General features: G+C 36.8%; 3 protein-coding genes across 4 annotated transcripts; all 3 read left to right on the top strand.

The window, feature by feature from the left end:
• The first annotated feature begins 2,279 nt into the window (after window positions 1-2,279).
• Window positions 2,280-3,025, top strand: LOC145888824 (polyglutamine-binding protein 1-like). The gene has a single exon (XM_082979686.1). It carries the CDS (start codon window positions 2,313-2,315, stop codon window positions 2,898-2,900), a length of 588 nt encoding a protein of 195 aa, XP_082835812.1. The 5' UTR covers window positions 2,280-2,312; the 3' UTR covers window positions 2,901-3,025.
• A 9-nt stretch (window positions 3,026-3,034) lies between these two features.
• Window positions 3,035-8,332, top strand: LOC145888822 (mitochondrial ribonuclease P catalytic subunit-like). The gene is made up of 12 exons (XM_082979685.1): window positions 3,035-3,346; window positions 3,860-3,964; window positions 4,147-4,320; window positions 4,524-4,694; window positions 4,912-5,028; window positions 5,242-5,418; window positions 5,723-5,870; window positions 5,936-6,073; window positions 6,478-6,620; window positions 6,764-6,959; window positions 7,543-7,691; window positions 7,752-8,332. The coding sequence occupies exons 1-12, from the start codon at window positions 3,042-3,044 to the stop codon at window positions 7,768-7,770; spliced, it is 1,842 nt and encodes a 613-aa protein (XP_082835811.1). The 5' UTR covers window positions 3,035-3,041; the 3' UTR covers window positions 7,771-8,332.
• Window positions 8,333-9,219: 887 nt separating this feature from the next.
• On the top strand, window positions 9,220-12,023 carry LOC145888462 (WD repeat domain phosphoinositide-interacting protein 2-like). 2 transcript variants are annotated; one of them, XM_082979211.1, is made up of 4 exons: window positions 9,222-9,584; window positions 9,698-9,837; window positions 9,902-10,914; window positions 11,449-12,023. In XM_082979211.1, the coding sequence occupies exons 1-4, from the start codon at window positions 9,447-9,449 to the stop codon at window positions 11,466-11,468; spliced, it is 1,311 nt and encodes a 436-aa protein (XP_082835337.1). In that variant the 5' UTR covers window positions 9,222-9,446; the 3' UTR covers window positions 11,469-12,023. The 2 variants fall into 2 exon arrangements, with proteins under 2 accessions (XP_082835336.1, XP_082835337.1); XM_082979210.1 differs by having other exon boundaries at window positions 9,220-9,584; window positions 9,902-12,023.
• The last annotated feature ends 88 nt before the right edge of the window (window positions 12,024-12,111 follow it).

The following is a 12,111-nucleotide window of genomic DNA, read 5'->3' as shown; positions in this document are numbered from 1 at the left end:
TCATCTGCCAAATAAACTCCACTGGAAAAATCACCAAAGCAGTGAACCGAAAATAATGAAAATAAAATAAACACTACTACAACGGATGAGACCAGCGATCCTTTGAGATGGCGTGTCCCTTAGTTGTTTGTCGATGACAAATATTTAGCTTGAATGACAATGATAACTTCCTATTTTTGCATATTATTGCTTTGTACATTTTAGTACAGACGAAACGTCTGTGGACGCTGTATGACTGGTGTATCTAGCTCTGATAAATGAGAGTAAATTAGCTGCCAAGTGCAGAGGACGTTTTCACGAACATAATGCAGTCAAAGTAAATCCTCGAGTTAATGCGGATGTTTTCATAATTCAGATAAAAATGGACGCGTAAATTGGTTCTAACGTTTTCATTTACAAATGCATCTGAATTAAAATAATTCTTGAATATCGCCAATTACGGACCAAAGCAGCAGCTTTTCACATTTTTAAAATCATTGTTTGAACCGTTGGCGTTAACGTTTTGATGGATTTTGATCCAACGACAGACGGTGATTTTCCGCGGAAAAATCATCCTAAATGTGGGCATCTGACTCGATGTCCATGTCATTATTTTTCCATATTTACGTTAATTATTTACGTTTTATCTTTACGTTACATAGTTACGTTTTGCATATCATACGCGTTCCAGTCTTTTTTGTGCAAAACAAAATTGAATTTAGGAACACAAATCACGGCTTTCCTCATAATTCTAAGAATAAAAAGAGTGGCCCATATTGGTATTAACATTGTAATGTTTGAAAAACGTTCAATTCTCAAAATTGAATTGAAATTGTTTCGCTTTACAAAAGTGCATTCGCCAGTTACACGGTACGGTTGCTGGCTGCATCCTGTCGTGCATGAAACATTATGTGAACATAGAATTCGTTATTTATATGTGGACCGCGGATACAAAAGACTCGCACTGTTATCGATCGATCAAAAGTTGGGGGATAACGAGCTTAATCGGGCCCAGGCCATAGGCTACTGATTGCTAGGGTTAGATTTAGTCTCATAAGGTTGCATAGAACTTTGGTCTGCCCGTGCCCAAAATATATTTTCAACCTTCCTTTATAGTGCAATACTTCTTATTGGCCATTGTTTTGTCCCTTTCTTTCACCCAACTGCTGTAACTTGATGTTCTTATGACGCAGCACTGATCAGTGGTGATTGAATTAACTTTCTTGCCTTCAGCACTGATTTAGCTTCAAACTGCAGATTACAATCCCATTTTGCAATCGCAAAAGCAACGCTTGCTTCGTTTGTTGCCGTTTGCAAACTTGCTTGAAAATAAAGAATTGAGCTGGATAAAACCAATGGATGTAAACGTACGTGTCTAGAATATTGTTCTTTGACATTGTTGCCACCCATGCATATAATTTACCGCGTGTGGTTATATAGTTTGCCACTTTGCTGATATATTTGAAATTAATTGCGTGCCACTGACAACCATTGTTCCGAACTATATTGTCAAACAACACTTCCATAAGACTCTCTAAGAGGGATAAATGGAGCCGGTACGGCTCTAGTCAGACTTGGAGAAATAGCTAAATCTAATTCCTTGGCAAATTGCGAAATTTTTCCGGACGAAACCAAAAATGTTGAGCTAGAATGTCGTGGAAAAAAATTTAATGTAACTGTTTAGTTCAAATTCATCGCGCAATTAAGTCTTTTTTTGCAATCGACAATCAAGCAGCCCCAAAGTGAAATCTATGAGATTAAGAGAGAATAAAGTTTTTTTAACACAATATATCATTACTCCGGAGAGCTAAAAATAGCACCCCCTCTGTCGGGGATCAACTGGTGCGCAATACGTATAACAGATGTGTAACGTATATTGCTTAGGCAACGCAACACAAGGCAAAGTAACGCTTCCAACAAAAAACAGACGTTGATTCGATATTTCGGTTCCGATTTAACAATCTAGTCTAGTTAATCTATATTACCCAACCCAAGTCCATTTTTAATGGTCGTTTGTGCAATTCATGGCGAAACCTGCTGGACCGCAGTATTTTTGAAGGTGACAAACACAAGCTTACCCTGATAAAATCCGTATTACATCAAAGCCAACTAAAATGCCAGTATAAATCTATTATATATTTAAGATTTCGAAATATTTTAAGTACCCTGCTGTCTCGGATAATTTACCCGGCTAACACGCTTGCATTCGAATATTTATATTCTTAGGATTTATATTTTGATAAAGCGGTCTGGCTTCTAACTGTGGTAATATATAATAAATGTTATGTGCATTTAGTATTTATAATCACGTAGGGAGCTAAAATACTGACAACATGCCACTACCTGCTGCGTTGGCTGCCAAACTTGCAAGAAGAGGTATTTTGACGGGGGATGGAACAACTGACGAAGAAGTTATTGCTGAGAATTATGACCGACCTCCTGAAGGAATAGTGGATCAGAACATTGACGAGTTTGGAAGGCCCTTGCCTCCACCATGGGAAAAAGTGTGGGAACCAGAATTTGAGACCTGGTATTACTGGGACACTGTCGCTGATAAAGTTAGTTGGCTTCCTCCAACTGACCCTGATGCTGTTATCACCTATCCCACTGCAAAAGCTGTGCACGCTAAGCTGCCAACTGAAAGTAATGCATCAGAAAAAAAATTTGAGAAGCCTCGCTCGAAGCCTGGAAAACGGAAAGCAAGAATGGACGAAGAGTTCGATCCAATGGATCCAAGTTCTTATTCAGATGCCCCCAGGGGCAACTGGTCTGTTGGATTGAAAAAACTGGATGATGCCAAAACAGGAGTTGATTCTACTGCCAATGGGCCGCTTTTTCAACAAAGACCTTATCCATCACCAGGGGAAGTGCTAAGCAGAAACAAGGCAGCGCACCGCGAATATGGACCCACCAAACCATAATTATGTTTGCTATTTACGAAAAAATATTTTGTGTGGTATTTGTTTGTGCTGGTTTTATTTGCCATATTATGATTTGTCACCTGTGCTTATTTTTCAACAACTTGCATAATTTTCTTTGTTTTATTATTAGATCATACAGAAATGATAGCTGGTAATTTGCTAAGAGCAGTAGGTTTTCATGGTGATATCTACCTGCGATGTTCCTGCCAGGCAGTAACAAGTCATGCAAAATATGTTACAAACACATCTGCAAGGAGCAATGAACCAAAAGAATTTAAGACGGAGCCTAAACCCAGGCATTCAAGACGACTATGGTCTGAAAAAAAGCTCTTTTTTGAAATGCAATATGATGAAGGGCCTAATCTCACAAGACTGTTATCTGAAAGTGAGTCTTCATTGCTTGACAGACATCCGGAAACTGAAACACAAGTGACTATTCCAGTAGGGTAAGAAACATTAATAGTCCAGTGTTTTTCTACTAAAAGAAATGTATGTGTATATTGCTATATGCCTAAATTCAGTAACAATGTGAGATACTTGGGTGCGAAATATCTGGAGTTGACAATTCTATCATCAGTATATGCTATAAAATACTAATGATGAACCAGTAAGAGTTTGAAACGTCTGCTTAATATGAAAAACAGTATTTTAGCTTTATTTTTATGGCTGTGTAGATTACCACAACTCCACCCTCAAAGTCCCTTTTTTGTTGATAATCATGTAAGCGAATGCACCCATATGCAAACAGGAACTACATGTGTTTGTTGAGTTTAAGGAGTACATGCAAAGAATTGTTGAATGATTTTATTGGTGAAGTGACCCATAACCGTTGTAGGAGCTATTACAAAGTGACAATTATTTGGTTGTTAGTTTGGTAATGAACCTCACTTAGAATACTTAAATCTATAAAAGTAACAATTGTAAAACATACATATTTCTACCAGTGTTTTTCATGTTAGATATAATGGTGTGGATACTTGGGAGAGCATTGTTGAAACTACCATGTTAAATGTTCATTACACCAGAAATTGTGTGCAAAAGGAGATCATGGAATTCCTCATCAAGTAAAATTTAGTCAAACAGCTTCTCTGAAAATAAGACTTTTACTTCTGTGTACAAACTAAACATTTGAAGGGTTTGAAATTTTTAAGCTAGTTGCTGACAGAGTAATCATCCCCTGTTTGTGAGATTTGGTTAAAACAAACTTTGGTAAAACAAATTCCACAGTAAACTTTAATGTTCATAGTCGAATGCATTCCAATATTGCACCTGTGTCTGAACTTGAATCATTGATGCAGTCATATTTGGATTTTTTGTTTAACCACCCTCCTGCATTGGAAGTTGGACAGGTTGCAATTACATCATATTTGAGGCGGTGTCAACACCAAAAACAAACTGAGCATATTAATGCGTTGTTGCCGTAAGTATACCAAATATAGCATATCTTCTCTGATTTCTAATCTATATACAGTGCACACTTTTGGGCCGATCATGTCTCATCAGTAGAGCTGGTGACTGAGGGTCTTGTCGGCTAACTATCTAACCAGTTAAAAGTGATCTAATTCCACTTCTGTAATTTTCCCCTGCTTTCGAATCTTCTACTCAAGGTTTTTTATTTTTCAGAAAGTTAAAAAGTAAAATAAAGGTGTTTGGTCCCAAACTTTTGATCAGAATATTGCAATGTGAATTCCCAAACGATGAAAATAAGAAAGATCTTGTTCAGCATTTTGGTTATCATGCAAGCATCCTAAATAATAAACAAGTCAAATGGCATGGAATTAAGTTTCTTTTAAGGTAAACTGGTTTGTCTTTGGGTCGTTTTAAAGAGTTTTGTGCCATTGAGTGGTTGATTTTACTTTTACAACATGTATGACAAAAAAATATAAATATTGATGTTGATAATATAAAGAAAAAATATTTTTATAAACTATGGTTGTGTGTTTTTCATAACCTGCACAATATTTTTGAATAAATGGTGACATACTGTTTTATTACCTCTTTGTTTAAACAGGAACGACGAAAAGTTGCATGGAGTTAAACTCCTGCGAGAGTACTTAGATTTGTATGAACAAAGTAGCATTTGTTCTGTGAATCATGACGTATTACAAGTATTTCTTGATACCTTCAGGTAAATGAAGTTTGCAAAAATGTAATAAAAAGTTGACTTGTAAGAAAGTAATGTGTCGAAAGACAGGCTCTATCTGCTAAGGAAATGTAGAAGCATTACGTATGATCCTAAAACAGTAGCATGCCTTAAAATTAATTGGTTTGTGTTTGCTTCTTTACAGTAAAAATTCTTGTATATATATGACAAATCCGAAAAATCCTGTTCTATTTCAAGTTTCACAGAGGACAAAAGACAATGGGAAGAAAACAGACATGTTGTGGAAAACTTTTTGCTGTACTTAGGACAATCAAACCAACATTTTTTCAACGAGCCAAAACTTTTGATCGAATGGTTTAAAAATATTAAGGATGAAACATGGTCAGCCACGACCTTCCTTGCAGAGGAAATTAGGTAATTTAATTACTGTTTAGGACTTGCACCATTACAGAGCAATTGGTGAAAGTACTTTGTGTTTGTTTATTTTAATAAGAACTTCTTATTAAAGGGGAACGTGTTTTTAAAAAAAAAAAATTGTTTTGCCACAAGGTTTTTTAATATTTTAAAATTAATAAGTTTACATGTGAAGTAATATTTTTTCCTAAATTCTATATTCATATGACACACTTTTATTAGGCCATATTATGTATGTGCATGTTGTTGTACCATATTAATACGATTTAGTGAACAATACTAGAAGTTCAATTGTGTTCTCCAGAAACCAACACTGCCCCATCACTGATATAAGACTAACATCATCCGTTCTGACCAAAGCAGAACATACACAACTTCATAATGGACTGAGGACAATGCTTCTGCAACAAAAAGTTGGTTCAGTCTTTTCCACTTACCCAGAATTTGAATCGGTAAAATCTGCCATCGGTAGTGTGACATATGTCACATAATACTTGTTTTTGTTGTTATGCACAAGAAATCGCATATGACCAGCTCACGCCGTAACATTGGAGATTTTGTTGAATTTCTAAACAAAAACGGACCGTTCGATCTTGTTCTTGATGGCCTAAACATATTCTATGCATGTAAGATCAAAGAGCATGCAATGAAAGCGGTAAGTTAACTTTATAAAAGAAGGAATAATGTAATAAACATAATTCACTACAAGAAGTGGTTCATAACCTTTTTCTCTCATGTCCTACTTTCGGTTTAAAGGGAATCCTTTTTTCCACAAGTATTTTGTTTTAAACTTGAAATTTAATTATTGTGTTTGTGCCATATCTGTCATACTTTTAAAACATTTTTGACGGCATTGCATGACCAATTGCCATTAAATGTATGACACACAATAAATACCGAATATTACAACTAATTTTGTATATTTTGGTGCAGGCTAATTACCCACCTACAACCCCATATCCCAATGGTTAAGAACCGCTGCTGTAATGCCTTTGTTTTAACTGAAAGTGTTTTTAGTGTCTGTATTGATTTTTGGAACGTGGGTAAACTTGTTCTCAGATTTATCAAGCAATCGCAAAGTATCGGCAACGGAAGAAAAATGCAAAAGTTTTGTTTGTTGCCCGAAAACATTTACAAAAAACTCTTGAAATGTCAGAACTAGATTATGCAGATAATGTTAAAGTATATCTTGTTGATGGAAAGTAAGCAAAAACACAATTACTTTTTTATTCTTAGTATAATTATAGGCTTTTATTCAGACTTTTTTGCAGAATTCTGTAGTGTGTGTTTGAATTAAAGTTAAATTGTTAAACTTGTTGTTAATTTGAACATATTTTTATTACAGTGTTGCAGATGACTCCTATCTGTTGTATGCCACCCTATTCAGTGGAAATAATTGCCGGTTTATTTCCAATGACTTTTACCGGAATTATCGCAATTTAATCAACACAGAATTTGGTCCAAAAATGACCAAACTTTTTGAGAAGTTTCAAATTTCAAGACAGATTAGTTTTACAGTACACCCTTCAATGAGATTTTTTGTAAGTGATTTGTTTATATGCAAACATCTAGTTTGCGACTAACATTGTAACCTGGTGCGGGGGTCCACAAATTGCGAGCCACCACCTGATATTTGGGTTGCCAAGCAGTCCATTATTGGTCATGGGAATTGTATAAAACAAACTTTTTAGGTTTACCATGAGCACAGGCAGTTTTGCCATTATGTAGCCCTCCTTTCTTCTATCATTGCTTGCATTATGTTGTCACACGATAATTTGCAAATATCCGATTGTTATGTCACTGTTATATTACGTTGAGTTTACCACAAGCAGAACTCATGGAAGTGAAACCGTTTGTTAAGCTCTCTTTCAGGTTGCGAGACTTTATAAATAGTTTTTGTGGGTCGCGCCAAAAACGTATTTGCAGACCCCTGGCCTAGTTTACAAACACTGATGCCAACATATGGAAAAGTGAATTTGTCCCAATTAAATTATTAATAAAAAGTAGATTTTTTAACCAAAGTTTATTGTTCTGATCTTTTGAAGAAATGATTTAGGCATTTTGCCAAACGTTCATTTTGATCGCCACATCTTTTCATTTTCTTACGGACTTCAATATACGCAGTTCGGCAGCGACATTTTTGCTGAGGTGCAAACGACTGGAGACACTTGGCACTTTCCATTTTACCGACTGGACGAAGACAAAAACCAACCACAATCTAGAGAACAGCCCATGTGTTTTCTCTGTCTCCGCCGAGAGGATAAGCAAGAACAGTAATATTCATTAATTAAGCTGTATTTTATTTCTAACATATCGTTGTTTTTTTCAAACAGACGAAATACTCATGGATGATATGATCGAATAAATTTATGTCAGTAAAACTTGACATGTTAGAACAGACCTTCAGCATACAACAGGCAGCAGTTTTTACAGAAAACTGAAACTTACTGAAAGTCACAAAATCTACGATTTGTGTTCGTTCTTGTTTGTGTATAGGTCGAACTCCGTAATGGAGAGATGAGGCTGCAGTGATTCTCCGTACAAACTTAAATGTTGCACCAACATTATCTGATTGTAAGATGCGGTCACCCAGTCTATTTCGTCAAAGTTGACTCAATAAATTTAAAAAATGCTGTTGTCATAGTTTGAATTTTTTGAAGTAGAGATTGGGAGTACCGTCTGAAAGTCCCGTTGCGATTGCATGTTATATGTATATTGAACCATGTAAATTGTGAATGTTTCTGTGCTGACAGAGTAGTTGCATGAGACGCAGATTGTTAGTTTCTGTAGTGAGCATTTTTATTCTTGAAGTGAATTTTTCCCCCGCAAATTGTGAACCGAAAGCTATGTTGTTTTATAAAGTACCCCTTTCGCATCCACATCTGATTTTCAAACAGACAATATGCATAATGCACGCAAAAATAACATTGAATTTGGTCGGGGGACGCAGGTTTTTATACTGCAGCACTTCACTCATTTTTTTCTTTAACATAAACCGATGTTATTGCCTTGTGTGGTATTAAAACGGCATGATAATTTCAGCAGCCCAGATGGAGCCTCAACCACAGTGTTGTTTTGGTTTAGTCAAGCATCTGTGTTTGTCTATTGAGTCATACACAAGACGGAAATATTACGCGCTGACCGTGTATGCTATGGGATTACAACTATGCGCTTCTCCGTTACGACAACAACTTGAAAACGTTATGATTACAGTTTTTTCTAGTTTGAATGTGAATTTTATTGCAAAAATACAACCACGCTTTAGCGGTAGTATTAAGCATTTTGTCCTGTTTGCAACCTCGCAGCAATTGTTTGCACTAAACTCGTCAATGTTGTCAGCTATTGACCGAAAAACAAAAGTGTTTTGATCAATTTGCAAATGAATAATTGAGCAACTTTGTTGAGAAGGGCCATTGATATACGCACATCGCCTATTGCAATCCACTCTATTAGGAAAAAGGAATATAAACGAAAGGCCCGTTTCGACGAACGACAAGTATCTGGCGTGATCGAGTTGTCAAACTTCTGTATTTTTCCACCCGTCGCGCAGAGCTCGCCTGGGCGACGTGACGTCACGCTTTTAAATTGCTCGACTCTTTGTGACGTACACCAATCAGCTGCTGCTGCCAGTCACGTGATTTTGTTGATAAACAGGGAGCGACTGGGGCTACAGTGCAGTGGTAACAAAGACGAAGAGCGCGTTTTTTGCGCGCGTGTTGCGCAAGGTTAATGTTTTCATGTTTATTGCACTGGTTCGCGATATGCAGGCGCGGGAAGGAATTCTCGCTTGTTGATAAACATTTGTTATGCACGGAACAGGAAGGTTTTTTTGGTATCAGCTATTCCTGTAGACTTACATTAGTTGCTATTGCATCATGCTAACAGTTGAAGGGCAAAGGCCCCTTTCAATCGTTCTCTATAATCAGAATACCTCATTCTCTAAGATAAAGATAGTTGGAAAAGAAAGTTAAACGGATGTTGCTATTGTTTTTTACGCCAGTAATAGTTTTTCAGTTCATCAATGAAACATGAATTTAGCCACATCTGATGGTCTTGCTGGTGATTTACTGTTTGCAAATTTTAACCAAGACTTCACATCATTGGCGGTTGGTGGAAGGTATGGATATCGGATTTTGGGACTAAACTCTGTGGATCACCTTGAAGAGGTATAATTTGTTTTTGGCCATTGCTTAAAATGCCCTAACTTTTTTTAAAAACTATTTTTTTTTGATTTTTTTCTTAACAGGAATTTGCAATTACATTTTTATGTGAATTTTAGATACACACCGATGATATTGAGGATGTATGCTTGGTGGAAAGACTTTTCTCCAGCAGTCTTGTTGCCCTTGTTAGTTTGTCAAGTCCAAGAAAACTGAAAGTCTGCCACTTTAAGAAAAACACGGAAATATGCAATTACAGGTATGCAGGAAAAGTAGTTTAGCAAAACATAGGTAGACTCTTATCGTCCATTTTGTTTACACAGCTACTCCAACACAATTTTAGCTGTGAAGCTAAACCGTATTCGCTTGGTGATTTTGCTTGAAGACAGCCTTTACATCCATAACATACAAGATATGAAAGTGCTTCACACCATTCGAGATACCCCATCTAATCCACAGGGCATATGCGCTTTAAGTGCCAACACCGAGAATGCCTTGCTAGCTTACCCCGGCTCTCCAAACACGGGAGAAGTACAAATTTTTGATGTTGCAAATTTGAAAGCTGTAACTATGATCCACGCACATGACAATCCACTTGCTGCCCTTGCATTCAACCGAGATGCAACAAAACTAGCCACGGCATCTGACAAAGGCACAGTAATCAGAGTTTTCTCTGTTGCTGACAGAAAAAAGCTCTTTGAATTTCGCCGTGGTGTGAAAAGATGTGTCCACATTTGCTCACTTGCTTTCTCGGCTGACTCTATGTTACTTGCGGCCTCCAGCAATACGGAAACAGTCCATTTGTTTAAACTAGAACACACCCAGTCACACCAAGTAAAAACACCTCCTAAAGCAATTACTACCAGCACAAGTGATTCATCTTGGATGGAATACTTTAACAAAGTATTGACGACGTCTTCTAACTATTTGCCCTCCCAAGTTAGTGTGATGCTCACTCAAGATCGAGCATTTGCTACTGTGAAGCTTCCATTTTCTGGACAAAAGAACGTCTGTGCACTAACTGTAATGCAGAGACTCCTGCGTGTTGTGGTAGCATCAGCTGATGGTTATTTGTACATTTACAACATTGACCCTGAAGATGGTGGAGAATGCACATTAATCAGGCAACACCGTTTGGATGGCATGGGCCTGACACCAACTCCAAACCAAATGGAAATAGCAGGCACTACTTACGCAGATGCCACCAAAGGAAAGAAGATTCAACAACTTACAGAAGTTGAGCGTCACAAACATCGAACGAACAGCACTGGTAGTTCCACGAGTACCAGCAGCAGCGACACTGCGTTGTCCCTTCGTTCACACGAATCTCCTAAAGGCAAGCTCTTTTGTCCAATAGAAGTTCATGATATTGCAGAAAGCTTGCCACTTGACGATGATAATGAGTTTCCACCTATGACCTTGAATTGTGATTGATTTGAATTTTGAAGATTTTTTTAGTTTTCTTTTGTAGAAACATTTTATTTTTCTTCACTACTGCATATTTTAGGTGGCTTTTCTTGGCTTCTGCCATATTTTACATATAGACCCTACATACATTTCATGTTACTCATCTTCACTACAGTATTGCTTTATTTACATATTTCAAAGAAAATATTTTATTCATAAAAAATTTATGGTGATAGTGCTTAGCGGCTTTTTATCATGTATCATGCTACCGACTGTAAATTTTTTGTGGTGCGCGGGGCAATATGGCAAATACTAGCTTGCTAACTTGCCTATTCTGACAAAGGTTTCACAAGGTACACCCTTTAAAGCAATTGATTAGTGCAATGAAACCGCTTTTAGTTTAACACAAGTTTAGTGTACCTGCATTATCTGCTGTGAAAATAAACTTGTGTTTATTTCACAGGTAGTCATTCCCTGTCATAGCAGTGACCTTCCCCCAGCTGTCAGCAAAAAAAACAAGTTATTATGTGCAAGTGTTCTTTCTCCACCTTCAACTAGAAAATTCAAACTTTTTTGTTATTGTTACCCTTCTATTGTTTTAATGCTGGTTGTGTGTTAGTGTTTGGCACTGTTCCGAGGGTAATTTAAACCTATGATTTATGACAAGAACAAGTGTCTTTTTGTTTGTTTGCCGGGTGTTATTCAAAAACATAACAGCGATTTTTGTCTTTGTACATTGTTTAGTACAAAAAAATGTGTTTGTAATCCACAGCCCAAACTTGCTTTCACATACAAGCTAATTCTAAACAAAGGCCAATATTGTTTTTCTACTTACCACACCATTATTTGATCAAATACATAAAATTATTTTTAACGCCATTGGAATATAAACCAACCGCCTCATTTGTTTTTACTTGGTTATGGAGTGCAATTAGTGTTTCATGTATTGCTTTTGTTTTGTGACCATTTTTAAAACCATGTTCACACCTCTGTGTTTATTGAAAGCTCTCTTTGATAAAATGTGTCTTACCAATACTACACCTATTTTGTGTTGCTTTTTCCTTGTAAGTTTTAATGTGCAACCATACATCACACTATGAGAACTGAGCCAGACAAGTCAACCACA

The sequence above is a fragment of the Ascidia mentula genome, chromosome 2 (assembly GCF_947561715.1).
Source record: "Ascidia mentula chromosome 2, kaAscMent1.1, whole genome shotgun sequence".
Lineage (NCBI taxonomy): Eukaryota > Metazoa > Chordata > Ascidiacea > Phlebobranchia > Ascidiidae > Ascidia > Ascidia mentula.
Note: the sequence above shows the minus strand (reverse complement) of the source record. Positions and strands in the feature narration are given on the sequence as shown.